General features: G+C 35.5%; 1 protein-coding gene across 10 annotated transcripts in view; it reads left to right on the plus strand.

The window, feature by feature from the left end:
• LMO3 (LIM domain only 3) overlaps window positions 1–16,664 on the plus strand; it is a 208,463-nt gene extending 191,799 nt beyond the window's left edge. For all 10 annotated transcript variants that reach the window (XM_072765946.1, XM_025995161.2, XM_025995160.2 and 7 more), the window contains 2 exons: window positions 3,355–3,480; window positions 13,700–16,664. In XM_072765946.1, the coding sequence (XP_072622047.1) occupies window positions 3,355–3,480; window positions 13,700–13,805 (232 nt within the window). In that variant the 3' untranslated portion in view covers window positions 13,806–16,664. The remainder of the gene's footprint in view (window positions 1–3,354; window positions 3,481–13,699) is intronic.
• Window positions 16,665–17,727: the final 1,063 nt, after the last annotated feature.

Here is a 17,727-nt window from a genome sequence, read left to right on the forward strand (position 1 = left end):
CTTTAATAATCTATAAGATGTTTTAAGCTGAGCAAAATGGATCAATTATGTTTTCCTTACCATAAATCTATGAGCTGATACTCTATGATGAATTTAGGTCAGGATTGCAGAATGACTCCTTTTTAAAATAAAGCTTTGTCTGTCTCAGTGTTCTATTTGCCAAGTACACGTAGGCCCTCCCCTTATGTTAGGATGAGATCTTGTAAGCACCGTAAACAAGAGATTACAGAGATCTCCAGCTTAAACAGAAAAGGGAATCAGTATTAGCCTCCCTGGGAGTGAGGAATGGTAAGGAAGGGGTTACAAGGATCTCCAGGATTATGAATAGTCTAAATGAATTAGATAATTAAGAGACTCTTCTTGAATGCATCCTAGACACATCTGAAAAAAAAATCTTACAAATGAGAACTATGCATGCCTTAAGCTTAATTGTTATATATGAAAATCATTTTTGCCTGAGAATCCAAATGTCATGTTTGAAGACCAAAGGATAGCATTATACGCTTTGGAAACCCGATTTTGTAACATAGGACTTTGTTTCCTTCCTCAGAGAATCTTGGGTTCGGCCAACTGCGAAAAAGAACCTGAATGTGGCTATAGAATGATCTCTTGATCCTTGGACAAAACTGAGGAAAAAGTCTAACAAATGCATCGTTTTGCAGTAAATTAGATCAGATTTCCGCATCTCCGCACTCAGTCTGTGAGCTGACAGTTCAGTAAAATGTTCCCTTGTAAGGTTCGCCCTCTTAGGAAAAGGGGCAATAATTCATCATTAGGATTTCAGAGTCCAGGTGTAGATGGAAACTGATGGAGCCTCCAGCGAGGCAGGGAAAGTGCGTGGAAGAAGAAAATTTTATCTGAAGCCTAATTCCCTGGTTACAGCAGAGAATAATTAAGATAATATTGCTTCAAGAGTCCTTTAATGATTAAAAATCACATATGCAGAATCCATAAATTGGAGGGCAACAAATTGGAAGGCTGTAACGTCAGAGAACTGTTTTGTGCACAGCGCAGTGGAACGTACGCTAGAGGCGGCTCGCCGGCCAGCCAGCCACCAGAGACCAGGACCATTCCAAGGACTTTGTTTAGATGCAACAAATCATTTGTCTGTTATTAACCTAGAGCTTGTAATTATGCAGATTGCCATAGATTTTCCTGGGCCTGGAAGTGAGATTGAGGGTTGTTCGCAGTATAGCAGGCAGCTCAGGGCTGGCCATGCATTACTGAACTTGCCACATTTATCATGTTGACTGATGGCAGCAGAAGCAGGTCTCAGGTCCCAGTGGTTAATGTAGTGGGTAATTAACTGTCATTTGCCTAGTAATAGGCTGATGATCAATGGTTTGTGTGGAAACAAATTCTAATCAGGTAGCTGATAAATGCTCAGCTAGCGAGAGCAATTGAAATTGGGGGAAACTATGTCCAGAATTTCAAAATGGCATTGTGTGGGTATGTTTATGAGGTGTAAGCAAACCGCGTAGTTCCTAAAAACCGCTTTCTCTGCCACCAGCCACGTTTTGTATCCACAAGTGCACCCGTATGCACGGAATAAAGAACTTCTTAAGATTTCCTTATTTCTCCAAGATGCAATGAAAGAGCAGGTGGGACAAGTGGCACGTGTGAGTGACGTGACTCCTGAATGGATCGTGCAAAGTGCCCTGAAAAGTCAACGTCAAGTGTTAGACCGGCCGAAAAATTTCTGCTTGCAAAACAACAGGATGAAAGCTTCAGCTTGGGGTGGTTTCAGTTTTAACGATGCCAGTAGGAGATGTGAGATGTTGCATTTTCAATGAAGTTCTTTTTAGAGAAAAATTATTTCCTAAGATACGGATTGTAAAGGGAGAACACGCCTGTCATTGGAGTTATGCTCCTTTACGGATGCACGTGAAAATGTCTTAAAAATTCTTTCAGGAAAACTGCAGCTAACAATTCCAAATTTGGTTTTCTTAAATGGAACCCTTCCTTCCCCTTTTGTCAGGGGCACACATTATACTGGCAAACTGTTTGGAAAGCACTTACGCTTTCTGCCCTCAAGGCGCTTATGTTCTTCAAGAGACAATCTAACAAAAACATAAGCGTGATCGTTTATTACACGTTTTGCCAGACTCTGAAAACCATTCTCACAACTCTTTCCAACAATTGTCATTAGCCTGGTAAGAAGAAATGGTTATAAACTTGAAAATGAATACGCATGCCTGAAGCAAAGACCTGTCTTTGGAGTATTTAGAAAGTAGGAGAAGAGAAACTTTAGCATATTTGTGCGTGATCCTTAAATTCAATAAAATGAAAGACTGAGTTTTTTAAAGTGCATTTTTATAAATAAAATGAGTTTTCTCCATAGCACCTTTGAATTCATTAGTTTAGAACTGCTTTTAATTTGGTCTTTCCCATGAGAGCCATTATATTTTTCTCCTGTCAGCCTGATGCTGGAGAAAAAAGAAAACTGGCAGATGTGGTGTTTTTCATCTAGTTTGCTTCCTAGTTAAAAAGTGCATTAACTGCTATGCACAGAATATTATTTATAATAACTCTTCACTACCATTAACAACTTTAAAGAAACTTGGTTTAAATATTGCCAGTGCAAATGGATAAAATATTTTATTCCTTCCCATTGTGCAACTGTAGAGACACTTTATTTTATACTAGTTTTTAGGTCATTACAATAACTATTTTCAGGAATCTGTAGCAAATAGGATTTTTTGAAATACGTTTTTCCGGGACAGTTCCAGTGGTTCTCTCGATATATTATGTTTCAACTCCTGGTCGAGCTATATGTAGTTTACAGCCTCATTTAGTTTAATGTGCTAGTTGAATAACATAATCATAGCTATAACTATGGTATAGGGCCATAAGGTGCCTGCACCTCTAATGTTTTTTGACTATTTAAATGGCTGGTTCATAAATGTTCTTTTCATAATAATGGCAAACCTAGTAGCTAGATGTCAGAAAATAGTCAGTCATTCAAATGGGTTTCTTTTGCAACTGAAGTGTTTAATATGTAACATTAAGATCAAAGTTACGTTACAAAAATTCCTATTTACTGCATATTCTATCCAGTAGAAGATTTTTGCTGTGAATTCACTCCCAAGGACTTGTTTGCATGCGGTTATGTAAGCTTCCTAATGTATTTGTCTTTTCCTTTTCTTCTCAAACGAGATGTGATTTTCATCAAGAAAGGTCAACTGAGTATGTAACAGAGAAGAATACTTATGTGTCTGCCTTGGATAAAACTTGCTTGTGTACATCATAAGGCATTGTGTATTGATAGCTTTGCAAGGTGTACTGGCACCTTCTCTAGACATCATCTCAGATCTCCTTGTAAAGAGTTTGAAAAAAAAATGTTTATTGTTCCAGGCTCTTCGGTGTAACGGGAAACTGTGCCGCCTGTAGTAAGCTCATCCCTGCCTTTGAGATGGTGATGCGCGCCAAGGACAATGTTTACCACCTGGACTGCTTTGCATGTCAGCTTTGTAATCAAAGGTAAGCAGATTTCATTCTGGTGTCTAAAAAATAGCAAACCTCTTTTTGCTAGTTATTTATTTAATAAGCGGGAATTATATATTTTACTTAAAGCAATTACTCTCAGCATTTTTGTTTTCTGCAAACATTCATCTGGTGCCAGAGACAAAACCACTGAGGGGAAATGTCTTAAAACTATGCTGCTTCTACCTGTGGGAAGAACATGCTAAAGCAGGATGGGAAAAGAAATGAAGACACTGCTACCAACTTTAGTTTTCTTATTATTTGTTCTTTATTGTTTTTCTTCTTTAAAAATTATGTTTAAAAAATCTCTAACATTTACTTTAAAACTTTAAAAAGATCTTTAAAGTCTTCTGCCTTTTTAAAAGTAGGCTTCATAATCTTCACTTCTTTCGTACTATGAACAAACACATTTGCACTGAGGCAAATATACAGGAACTTGTAGGACATGTCTATCTTCATCTTATTTTTCCTATTTATTGCTGTCCTCTCTCTTGATTTCTTATCTTGAATTTTAACCTTGTTTTATATGTACTTTTAAAGTTGCTTTAGGTCTCTTTGGGAATGAGGCCAGATATAGCAGAGAATTAAACACTTATCAGCATTGGACAGGCAGCATAGGCAAATGGGAAGAGTATTGCACAAGGAATCTAGAAACCTAAATTCTACTCTGGACTTGGCACCTCACAAGATATATAACCATCCATCAACCATTTTAGCTCTCCCAACCTCAGTTTTCTCATTTACAGCAAAGGGGAGCTGGATTAGTCAATCTCAGAGAACTCTTTCATCTCAAAGCATTATCACTTTATTCCATTTTTTCTTCTTGAAAGCTATAAGTTTTATTTCCAGTGGGAATGTTATACCCCTGATACCTGTTTTATATGATAAATGCAGAGGATATAAGAATATGAAACTGTGTGTATTAAAATATATTTAAAAACCTAGTACACCTGGGGGATGTTAATGAAAATATATTCAATGTGAGTGTGACAACAGCTGGACATAGTATATAATCAAGATATATTAGTTTCGCCAAGTTCTCAGTTACTATAATTTGCCCTGCTTTCCTACTCAGTGCAGCATCTTCTTATGAAATCCTGTATAAAGTAGTAGAAAGAACATGATGTTTACAGGGAGAACTGGATTCAAATTCCAATGCCATCATATATTAGCTATGACATCTTGAATCTGTTACTTAATCTCTGAGATTGGTTTCCACCCCCTGACAATGGAGACAGTAATACCTATCTTACAGATTTTGAAAATTAAATGAAATCCTTTTATTAAATACCAGGAACACAATTGCCTCTAAAAAAGAAGTGCTTTTGTTTTGATACTTATTGTAATTTACTCAATTTACTCTTACCAAATAATATTCCATTAACTTGGTTTATTTATTTATTTATTTATTTATATTTATTTATTTATTTATGATAGACATAGAGAAAGAGAGGCAGAGACACAGGAGGAGGGATAAGCAGGCCCATGCCGGGAGCCCGACATGGGACTCGATCCCGGGACTCCAGGATCGCGCCCTAGACCAAAGGCAGATGCGAAACCGCTGAGCCACCCAGGGATCCCCCATTAACTTGGTTTTTACACAAGATATATATCTCAAAAAAAGATATACCTCAATAATATTTCCTGCTAGATGTAGATGTTCAGAGTAGTGCCCAGTATACCTTACAATATCTAATTCATCCAGGAAATAATTTAGGAAGTCATGATACAACACCTTGAGTCTTCCCAACAAACTTTTGTAATCAAAGCAGGTTAACTCAGTCTATGGTGACTTTTAGCAAAAAATAAATTGGCAAATATATGTGTAAGGGTATAGATACATGGACATAAATATCCACACATTCATATAGACATTTATATGCATGTGTACATGTATGTGTATATATTTTAAAGAGATGTAAGTAGTAAATCTAGAATACTTCTGTCTACTTGTCATATTGATCTAACAATTCAGTTATCTTTATGCAAGAACAAAATTTACTGTTTTTCTACTTATAAAAGAGTACATATTCATGGTAGAAATTTTAGAAAATAGAAAAAGGCAAAGAATCATATTGTCCTATATCTCAGCATTCTAAAACAAGGCATTTTAATATTTTGGTGTATAGCTTGCCATATGTTTTCTTATGCACATATGACAAATGACATTATAGCATGTATTTTATAATACATTTGAGCTGTTTAAAGGAAAAAAAAAACAGGGAAGAAGCCTAACGTTTGATATTTGAACTTTTTCATTTAATGTAGTATGCTTTTTCACTTGCCCTTACAAATTCTTTTAAGATATTTTAAGCTTTCTCATGTTCTGTTTTATGAATGGAGCTTCATATTTTAAATCGGTCCTCTATCATCAGATGTGTAGGATATTTCTTCACATTTTCCTCTTATCAATATTGTCAACATAATATGGACTTTATAAACAAAGAGTTTTCAAGCCTGTGTCGGGATAAATTCACAGGATCACAATTAATCAGACAAAACATATAACTGTTTAAAGGCTTATGTTATATGTTGTTAAAATGCTCTCCAGAACAGTTATACCAATTATTCTCACACCAGAAATGTAAAAGCTATGTATTCTTACATTCACTCTAACATTGGGATGATTATTTAAAAAGAAATCCCTGTCACGCTGAGGGATGAAAGATGGTATCCCATTATAATTTTTAATTAGTATTTATTTGATTTCTAGTGGCCCTTTGATATTTCTTCTTTTAGGGAACTGCTGTTTATGCCCTTTGTCCATTTTTCCATTAGGGCAGGCTCCCCTATTTTATCCATGTTCTACACAGAAAATTAAAACATCACTCAAGTGCTAAGCCCAGCCTAAATTCTATTATGATGCAAAGTAATTGTAGGTTGTTAATGCTATTTACAAATCATATATCAATTTTATTTCACCATTGAAATAAAAAGTTGCATTCACAATTAAGTCTATCTTCTCCGTAGAACTCAGTCAAGTAAGACAAACACTCCTAAATTCTGACTCTAAAACTGTTCACATTCTTATTGCTGCAAAATACTATTCTAGTATCATTATTAAAGTACCTAATATATTTCCGTGTTCGCTTCATTTATTACATGCCATAATGGCACTGCATATCTTTAGTGCTGGTTATGCACAATTAGCACTTAGTTATTGTCTTGTCACTTCAGCCCCTAACAAGACAAACTTCTTTAATGCAAGAAGTCAGCTAATCTCCATCAGTCAAGCAGAGCAGACAAATTTTGTTACTCTGAATACAGAAGGTTTTCAACACAGGAGATTTTCTTTTTACTTTGACATTTGCTGGGGAAATCCTCTCCAATAAAGCCATATGCCACATGACTATACTTCCAGTAGCCAAATCATTATGATAGCATTGCACATTTTCAAGTAAAACACAAAGCAAATAGGTAATTTATAGGCACTTTTCCTTAAGCAAACTTTATTGACATCTGAAATTGTGGCATTATAAATGCTTATGAATTTTAGTTAGCAGTCATTTCATCTTCACTTGTAAATCAAAACATCATTAAGATCTAAAGCATTTCTGAATGTTTCAAAAATGGTAGTAAAAATAACTTTTCAGGATTGGTTGTTTCTTGTCCTTACCCTCTTTGCTCTTTTTTTTTTTAGATGGGTATGGCTAAAGATGTGAACCCTGAATTAAAAATCTAAAGTTTTTCTATATTAAGAGAAGCAGAGGGATGTTATTTTGAGAATCTTGGATGATCACTTGAATCTCACTGAGAACTGGGAAATTCTGGGTAATAGGTTAATATCTTAAAGGTGACTAAGCCCCTCCTCCTTAGAAAATTCTGTAAAGCTGAATGATGGTTGTATAAGAAAAGGAAAGAACCATGTTCGTTTGTAAGGAAATTGCCTCACATACGTAGGACTGTATAACCTTAAAGAATAAAAGCACTGGGCTAGGCTCTGGAAAGAAAGATGAATAAAAACTAATTTCTCTCTTAGAGATACTCAGAGCTATGGGATAGATGAAACATCAAAGACTAACAGAAGAGTATCATCAATGATAATAAACAGATCTATACAGAGGGAAGAGAGGTCTGTCCATGTTGAAGTCTTAGAGAAGCATCAAAGGGCTGATGTGTCATGTTTTAAAACAGAACTTCCCAGGACTGTTTGGAATGTAGGAATTATGTCTGGTGGGGGTTAGGGAAGATGAGGAAGCCAAGGAGCAGTGAGAAAAGGGTTCTCCAGACAGATGGAGCATCATGCAAGGCATGGAAGTGTGAAAGCATTTAATGTGTGCAGGAAATGAAAAGTAGGGGATCCCTGGGTGATGCAGCGGTTTAGCGCCTGCCTTTGGCCCAGGGCGCGATCCTGGAGACCCGGGATCGAATCCCACATCGGGCTCCCGGTGCATGGAGCCTGCTTCTCCCTCTGCCTGTGTCTCTGCCTCTCTCTCTCTCTCTCTCTCTCTCTCTCTCTCTCTCTCTCTCTCTCTCTCTGTGACTATCATACATAAATAAATAATTTAAAAAAAGAAATGAAAAGTAGCTCAGAGTGCTCAGAGATTAGAGTTTGGAAGGGATATGGAAAGGGAGGGAATGGCATGAGGATCAGGAGGAGGTAAAATTGGAAAGGTAGGAAGTCAATGAATTAAAGTCAAAATGAACACAAATTCAAATTATCTAAAATACCATTGTTACTTAAAGCTAGTTGGTACTGGAATAAATCTGCCTTAACCAATATTTACTGACCACCCAGCTCAAGTGGTGGTACAATCTATGGTGGTATTTCAAAAGGTTCAAAAGAAACATAACTCATAGGCACTTACCTCAGCACTGCAGTCCAGATTGGGAGACTTGTTACCTATTCATGAGAATATCTGAAATACCAAAGTAAATGATACACCAATAAATAAGTGCTTTGGGAAAGATCAGAATGAGTTGGCATGGTCAGGGAATATTGATGGAAAGAATGGAAACTAAAGAATTTTTAAAATTTAGGGGCACCTGAGTGGCTCAGTGGTTGAGTGTCTAGCTTCGGCTCAGGTAGTTGATCCCAGGGTCCTGGGATCGAGTCCCACATCGGGGTCCCCATAAAGAGCCTACTTCTCTCTCTGCCTATGTCTCTGCCTCTCTCTCTGTGTCTCTCATGAATAAATAAATTAAAAACCTTTTTAAAAAAAAGAATTTTTATAATTTAAACAGATGGAAAAAAGGGAGAAATAGTTCTGGTTAAGGAATGGCTTAAACAAAGGTGAAAGAACTTTCATTAACAAGTAATAATGACAACAGAATTCTTATATAGTGCTGATTGTACACCAGACCCTGTTCTGTCTTACATCTGCTCACTTAGTACTCAATATAATGAGGTACTATTATTAGCTTCATTTTACAGATGAAGTCACTGAAGTACAGAAAATTTAAGTATCTTGCCCCAGAGAACACAGGCAGAAAATGGTAGACTCAGAAATGAGAACCCAGACAGTCTGGGTTTAGTCTCTGGACTAGGAGCTGATAGGAGGGCCCTGGACTCTTTGAAGAGGGGTATTTTATTTCCTGACTGGGCAGATGTAAATGGAAATAGATATGGTGAAGTTAAGCAAGGTAGACTTTGAATAATTTACAGCAGGGTTCGGGATGTGGGTAGTATAAGTTGGTGCAGAATAAGTGATTAGGAATGAAGTATGTAATGAAAGCTGGACTGTCTTTGGGAGAAGCGAGTAAATGTGTTCACAGTTTATAGGGGTGGGATGTTAGGTATATAATCAGTACCTCTTACTGAAAACAAAGTACAGTGTCAAAATCTTCATCTCTAGTAACTGAGGATGCTAAATAGAAAATAGAGACATTTGGAATATGGACTCGATCTCTTCCACTCCACCCCGCCCTCCATTTTTTAAAGTATCGTAGAACTAATTATAATTGATAGCCACTGACCTCAGGGATATAAGATGACTAAGTTAACATTTTCATTCTTAGAAAGGATGTGAACAGGAGGTTACAAATGGAGGCTTCTTTGCAGAGGCTTTGGATAACCTGCTGAAAACCACTGTAAGCCCCATATTTTATAAAGATGATTCATTAATTTTATTTATTTTCTATACTTCTCAAGTTTCTAAGACTGTATGAGTCCAATTAGAATCACTCCAAAATATCTGGAAATTATATCTATTATTAACTCCAAAACATCAAGATTAAATGACAGTAATCCGATTGGGCATCTTTTTATTACTTTACATGCTTTTTTTTTTTTTTTTTAATGAAGGCAAAATTAATTGAACTAACTACACCACAAGCAATTAGAATTAGATTCAAGGAAGATTATTTTCAGGAATTTTAGCCTGTACTATTAACATATTTACAGTATCCTCTGGCCATCACTGCTTTTTTTTTTTCTTTTTTTTTTTTAGATTTTATTCATCCATTCATGAAATACAGCGGGGGGAGGGGGGGGAGGTGGCGGTGGGCAGAGACACAGGCAGAGGGAGGAGCAGGCTCCATGCAGGGAGCCTGATATGGGACTCAATCCTGGGTTTCCAGGATCATGCCCCAGGCCAAAGGCAGGCGCTAAACTGCTAAGCCACCCGGGCTGCCCCATGAGTGCTTCTATAGTATTTTTTTCTGCCAATGTTAAATCTCATAAGAAGCTCATAACACTGAAAATTAGCCTTTCTCACAAAGTCAGTTATAGATTATCTTGTTAAGCATCTAACATCTGCATTGCTATTTCTCATGTTTATATACAGAACCTTTTAAAGGAGTATACCAATCCAAGGGCGCCTGGATGGCCCAGTTGGTTAAGGGACCAATTCTTGATTTTGGCTCAGGTCCTGATCTCAAGGTCATGAGATTAAGCCCTATAATGGGCTCTGTGCTTAGCTCAGAGTCTGCTTGGGTTTCTCTCTCCCTCTCCCTTTGCCTCTCCCCCTGCACTCTCTTTCTCTCTCTCTCTTTCAAATCAATAAATAAATCTTTTTAAAAAAGAGTGTATCAATCCTAATCACAAAGCAGTTATAATCTGCTTTAACCATAGTTTTCAAAACTGTTTTAAGGTATCTGTGTAAGTGTGACATTTCTCACTCATGGTCTGTTTTGTCTTGACCTTTCGATATGAATTGAAATGCACATAAAATGTACTTTGTCAGGATCCCTGGGTGGCACAGCGGTTTAGCGCCTGCCTTTGGTCCAGGGCGCGATCCTGGAGACCCGGGATCGAATCCCACATCGGGCTCCCGGTGCATGGAGCCTGCTTCTCCCTCTGCCTATGTCTCTGCCTCTCTCTCTCTCTCTCTCTCTCTCTGTGACTATCATAAATAAATAAAAATTTAAAAAAATGTACTTTGTCCAGTTGACAACATTAGCAACAAAATATTTTAGGTAGGAATATTTTAGATGAATCCAAACTTCTCGTTGATGAATTACCAACCTCTCATTGAATGATAGGCAGACATTTTTTAAAGTTATGCAAAGGAATCTTAGCAATACAAAAAAAAACCTGTATTAACTTCATAGCCTTATGCTTTACTGCCTTCACGTAAAGCATGGGTCTTGAGGCCAAAGAGACCAGAGTCCCTTTCCTTCCTCTATCATACAGATTCTAGCTATGGAGCCTTGGCAGATTTTTTTTTTAACTCTGGGAGGAAGCCTTAGGTTTTTCATCTGAAAAAGCCAATAATAATATTTACTTTCTCAGTTGAACATAAGGAATAAAAGTGATCATGCATATACATGCTTAGCATTAGCACATGGTAAGTACTGTGCAAAAGGAGGCTATTTTATTTATGCATACTCCAAACATTGAGGTAAGGCTTCACATGCTTCATTTCTACTTTTTACCACACACTTAGAAAAGTCACTTACATTAAAGATAAGAAAAAATGAAGTTTCATCTTCAATATCTTAAGTGGAAGGTTGGGATTTGAACTCTATTCACTGCAATATACCTCTCAGCCTCTCATATACTTCTTATTTTAACATCCCTACAATCCAGTGATGTAGCTGTTTTATCTTACCCACACAGAGTTGACTCAGAGAAAGTATGAAATGTACCCTATAACTTGTATTGGGTAGCATCAGGGCACAAGATTTGGTCTGCAGGCTCTTGGTTCAATACTTTTCTTATGATAATTACCCTGAATATATTAATCTGCAAACAAAAATTATCTAAACTCCAAGACTTCTGAAAGTAAGAATGATGTAACTTCACATGACAAGAAAAAAAAATTTTATTTGGGGTACTTGGCTGGCTCAGTTGGTAGAACATGTGACTCTTTAACTCTGGGTAGTGAGTTCAAGCCCTAAATAGAGCATACTTAAAAAAAAATGAGGATTTTTTTTTATTGTGAATAGAATTTGGGGGCTTGTTAGAAAATTAAAGCAAAATTTTAGACAATATGGAGTTGAATGAGTATTTCCAATTCAGTTGATTTTTAGAAAGAAAAAAAAATAGTAATATTAGCTAGAACACAAGAGTATTTGTTGAATTTATTTATTTTTATGTGCTATTTTATCATTAGCTTTATGGTTCAAATTAATTTCAACAGTAATAGAAATTGAAAGTTTTGAAGAGTAATGACATATATACTACATGCTATTTTATGGAATTTCACATAAAAATATATATATCTAATTTGGCTACTTAGTCTGTCCAACAGAAGGAATATTACCTTTTTTCATCATATCTTAATGATCAGGATAATCTACAAAAACTGGTTTACTCACACACCGCTTTTTAAGCACAATATTTAAAGCTTATAGTTAGCAACTAATAAAAAGAAGATATACTTAAGGTTCAAACTTGAATGTTCATTCTATCCAATAGCCCTGACCACAAACTCCAGGACTTCAAGATCAACGCTTACTTTGTACTTTCAATCCAACATCATCAGCAGGCAGTAATCCTGGGGAAAAAAAAGTAAATTCCACAAATAAACAGACCAATCTTCCTTTAAGAGGAAAGCTAATTCTTTTCAATCTACTTTTTTTATTACACTATTTTCCCCTCTATCTACTTAGCTAGAATAAGGATAAATTTCCAAAGCTACCCAGTTGGAAAATAAATAGGTTCACTGTTTGTCTAGCATTCCAATCTTTGCAAATGTAAATCAGTCCAACTGCTCCTCATTTAAACCTTCAACTTCACAAAACATTAAAGGGTTGCTTTCACTACACAATTTAATCTATCCACTAAGATTTCTGCTTGAACATCATTCGAAATTGACTATCTGATAAAGAGAGACCACTATCAAAGTTCAGTGAGGTCAACTTGTATAATTACAAGTAGTTTTACTGGGTCAACTCTACTAGACACTGCTGTTTGAAGGTTAAATTGTTACAATTAAAAATATATACAGATCTCCCCAGAGTTACTTTATTGTTAAATGTACTGGAAACAGCACGAGCATTTATTTCTGACCTTAATTGTGTCCAAAGTGTCACCGCTGGGAAATTATACAAAAAGAGCACTTATTAAAAACATTACAATCTTGCACATTAAACAATGCTTTATAGAATAAAATACATAATTAGCTACTGGAAACTAGTTTATTTATCACATCAATATTAAGAAGTTCACTCAGGTTATTCCCTTTGGTTTAATTGGAAGTGCGCTAAAAAATGACATTTAATATTTCATAGTTGGTGAACTTGCCACAAACAAAGGAATACGACCAAGCATCAGAGTCTGATGCTAAAACAACTTTTCCTTCAGAACAATCACTTCCAGATTACTAGAATTTAATCACATTTTAATAACAGAGAGTAAAAGGAAGCTTTAAATGGGAAGCTTTAAAATGGGCCACTTTCTAATTGTTTGATACATTTTAATGCCTTTTACTTTTTTTTTAATAAAATGAATAAATGGCCAGTGGGAAACCTTCCGGAATCACTGCAATGAAATATTATTAACATTCTTTCTTTTATTTTAATGACTGTAAATATAGATCAATTATTCTTTTTTTTCTTTCCAAAGTTGTGATAAACATCACCTCTGCTGCTCGAGGTGTTCTTCTCGATTTTCCTGTGCTGTTTATATATAAATGTAGGATTTCAAATTTTGTGTGCAATGTTTCATTTAACGACCTACATGGTTTAATTTCAACAATAAAGGTAACTTTCTAAATTAAGCTTTCAAACTCAGGGAATTACCATGTGACATTATTTCGAGGAAAAGAAATCTTCAAATCTGTAGATTGGAGTGAAATGATCTTAACACATTTTATTTTTTAAAATATTTCAGATTTTGTGTTGGAGACAAATTTTTCCTAAAGAATAACATGATCCTCTGCCAGACGGACTACGAAGAAGGTTTAATGAAAGAAGGTTATGCACCCCAGGTCCGCTGATGTATCAACATCACCCCATTAAGAATACAAAGCACTACATTCTTTTATCTTTTTTGCTCCACATGTATATAAGAATTGACACAGGAACCGACTGAATAGCGTAGATATAGGAAAGCAGGATGGTTATATGGAATAAAAGGCGGACTGCATCTGTATGTAGTGAAATTGCCCCAGTTCAGAGTTGAATGTTTATTATTAAAAAAAAAAAGTAATGTACATATTGCTGGATTTTTTTGCTTGCTATTCGTTTTTGTGTCACTTGGCATGAGATGTTTATTTTCGACTATTGTATATAATGTATTGTAATATTTGAAGCACAAATGTAATACAGTTTTATTGTGTTACCATTTGTGTTCTGTTTGCTTCTTTGTATTGTTGCATTTAGTACAATCAGTGTTTAAACTTACTGTATATTTATGCTTTCTGTATCTACCAGCTATTTTAAATGAGCTGTAACTTTCTAGTAAAGAATTGAAGAGCAAATCTCACTAATGATACACATATAGATAAAGCAAGTCTATCAACATTAAAATACTAAAAAAAAAAAAAATGAAGACACACACAAAGCATTTTAGCAACATCCACTATTATTGCCACTATGATTTAGAGTCTATCAGTGTTCTCATTATAACCCCCGATTTTCAGGGGGTTAAAGATCAGCTTTAAAAAAATGCATACAAATTTCATCTTAAAGCACTTTCATTTTATACCAACGTGAAAAGTGCCATTTTTAGAATAACTTTAAAGCTTAGCAGTTATCCTTTTAATATCCTTTGTGTGTGTGTGTGTGTGCTCTTTACCTACACAATGGCTTTGTTTTATTTGGGTTGGTTTTTTTTTCAGCCATTTACCCCTTATGTAAACTAGTGCCTTTGGGTATCATGTAAAATTTTTCCAAAGGGTTACTTTAGACAAATGTTACCACAATTATGAGATAATTTTAAAACGATAAACTTCTTGTACAAATTTTGCCCAGATTTCTCCCTAAGAGCTAAGGGTTTAATAACTTTATGGCTTGATAAATTTCTGGCACTGAAAGGATTTGAGTGCAAATCTACTGAAACTATGATAATGCACACTGAAGCTATGATGATATTTGAGTAGTGAGCTTACTTTTGATCAGAGCAACATAGTTCTCACAGAATCTTCTAGAAGAAAAGAAACAAAGGGATTGTCAAAGAGCTGAGAACTGGTGATTATATATTTTTCTGTATTTACCTGACACTTATTTTAATGTTCAAAAGTGAAGACTTTAAAAGTTTGACGTGTCTTACTCTTACTGCCTTCTTTAAGTAGTTACCATCTCAGAATCTATCACACTTAAGGCTGAAATCTGTCATTCCATTTTTTCAAGGGTGAAAAATTATTCCCTTACCAACATGATAGATGAAAAAGAAGAAAGTCTTCTAGAAACAAATTATGGAGACTGTTATTTCAATTACAATTAAGGAAATAAAAGTAAGACTATGATCCCTTCTTCTTCTGGGTTGCTCACACTTTGCTTCTTTGCTTCTGCTCCCTCTAATAGAACTACTTTTCAACAAATCTAATTTGACACAGGCACAGTGAAGCATATTTTTGCTAGAGCAAATTTAGTGCTGTGGGATTTCTTTTTTATTTTTATTTTTTTTTTTTGTTTGTTTGTTTTTGGATCACTTGTATAGGAAACAATAATATTTCCCTGTGTTACTTGCATACATATTTTGTCCTGCCAATATATGCATTGCAGATGAAAATTAAATATGATACCTGAATTCTTGGTTTGGGGCCAAAATATTAAACAAAATAATGCTGGTGTGGATTTGAGTTGTTTTAAAACAAAGCTTTATTATGGACATGCATGTGAATCTGGATGTTGCTTCTCATTTTTACGAAATGGTTCTGTGAAAAGTGAATGATATGTATTTTTACAAATACTTCACGGTTAAGAATGTTCAAGTCACATGTCCCCCAGATTTGAGACATACCGAAGAGAAGAATTTCAAAAATAGCTATTTGGGGCCCATAAAATAATTATTATTTTAGCCTTAGAGTCTTACATTTGTTTCATGATAAGACTTGCATAGCCAAAAACAAAACCAAAACCAAACAAAAGGTGGGGGGATAGGGTGTGGGTGGGGGATAGGTGAAAAGTGGTTTTCTTAAGCAGCCCTTTGAGTCCCCATTAGGAGGTGTCTGAAATTATCGTGGATGTGAAATTGTAATTGCCAGTATCTTTCTCAAATGATCTTTGTTAGATTTAAATGGTTTGCATATGTTTATCAATATGTTAAAATACTTGTAAATTGGTAACAAACTTCTCTTAGCTTCTGGAAGCTGTTCAATTAGCATTGCTGCCCAAAAACCAAACAAGTTTTTATTGCCTTTTCTTTTCCCAAATCCTTAGGGAATTAATTCTTATGCTTTTTACTCCAAACAAAATTACTCACCTGGATTGAAGATTAAGGCCTTAATCTCTTGAGATTATCTCTAATCTCCATGAAATTGTGCAACCAGAGAGAAATGGGTTATTTTATAGCTAATTGCCCATAAATAGTAGCATTTTTGACCTGAAGTACTAAGCTAATTGTCTTGACTACGCAAAGTCCCCGAATTGTTGTCAACTTTCCCCTCTGTGTTGTGTAGCCCTGACGCCACCTAGCTTGTTGCCCGATGCCTCCAGTAGGACACCTCTAAAGGAGCTTTGATTTCTCAAGCAGTGAAAGCTCCCTTCCTAACATGCATCTCAGAGAGGCTGCCTACGATGAGGGACCAGGCACCTCCACTCCTCTAGAGTGCTGGCTGAGTTTAAAAGCTGACCAGTGTTTGTAATTTCACTTTCATCTTGCTTAATAAATATCTGCTGGATTCTTTCATTCATTCATTTTTTATATTTGGATTTATGTTTTTAATAAAAGGGTATTTACTCTTTGCGCTTAATTGGCAAAATCTAAGATGATATCTAGAAAGTGTACATTGAGTCCTCTTGAAAAAAGGATAAAAATGTGTAAGGACATTTACTTTGAAAAGATAAATCATAACAAGCATAGGCAGAGTACCTCAAATACTTTCTCCAAATGTTACTTTTAGGATCTCTGAGCTAGGTAGTTTATTGTTACTTACTTTTGTGGGGAAAATAAAACTGTCAAAAATGAAGGTAGCAATCGCTGGGTGTAATCTTGTACATTTACACAAATTTCAAGTGATCTTCCTGAAAGCAACTGTGTTGCTGTCATCAGACAAAATTTCAAATTTCCTATTTTCTGTATAATGAATTAAAACAAAACTTCAACTAAATCCTACATTTTCAGGGAAGAGATGTTGTGCCTAAAATGAAACAGGGTGCTGAAAATTATATCTGTGGTAAAACATACCATGCACAAGTGGTTTCCTTTTAAATATCACTTAAAGCAAGCTACTCTCACCAGACACTAACAATTTCATAGAAATGATATAGGCCAAACATGTTTAGCGTTCACTTCAGCAAGTTGCAAAAACAATCTGCATGTTCATTGTAATAGGCCATTAGCATAGAATACAATTTTAGCAAAAGTCTTTTGATTACTACTGTTTCTTAAAAACACCATTATAGATATTTCTTAAGTGTGATTTTAATGCGAGTTAAGGTAATAGAGAGCAAAATGTTAATATGGGCATTATTTCAGTTGACATTAATTGAGTACCTACTATGTGACAGGCCTTGCCCTGAGCATTCAGATAGCCCCCTATTGGGCTGAGTTAGGTCCTCCATATGCCAGAAAATTTATTGTATCTTTGCGCTGGTTTATACTCATCTCCAACCTACAAATAATGAGCACACAGAAGCGATACCATTGTCTACCTATTCAGCATGTCACTGGTATGAAGGTCCCAGAAAATATCTCAAGTAATCAATGTGTTCAGAGAATTATCTCACACAAATTACTCATTAACTCAATAGCAC

This window comes from Vulpes vulpes, chromosome 8 (assembly GCF_048418805.1).
Source record: "Vulpes vulpes isolate BD-2025 chromosome 8, VulVul3, whole genome shotgun sequence".
Classification (NCBI taxonomy): domain Eukaryota; kingdom Metazoa; phylum Chordata; class Mammalia; order Carnivora; family Canidae; genus Vulpes; species Vulpes vulpes.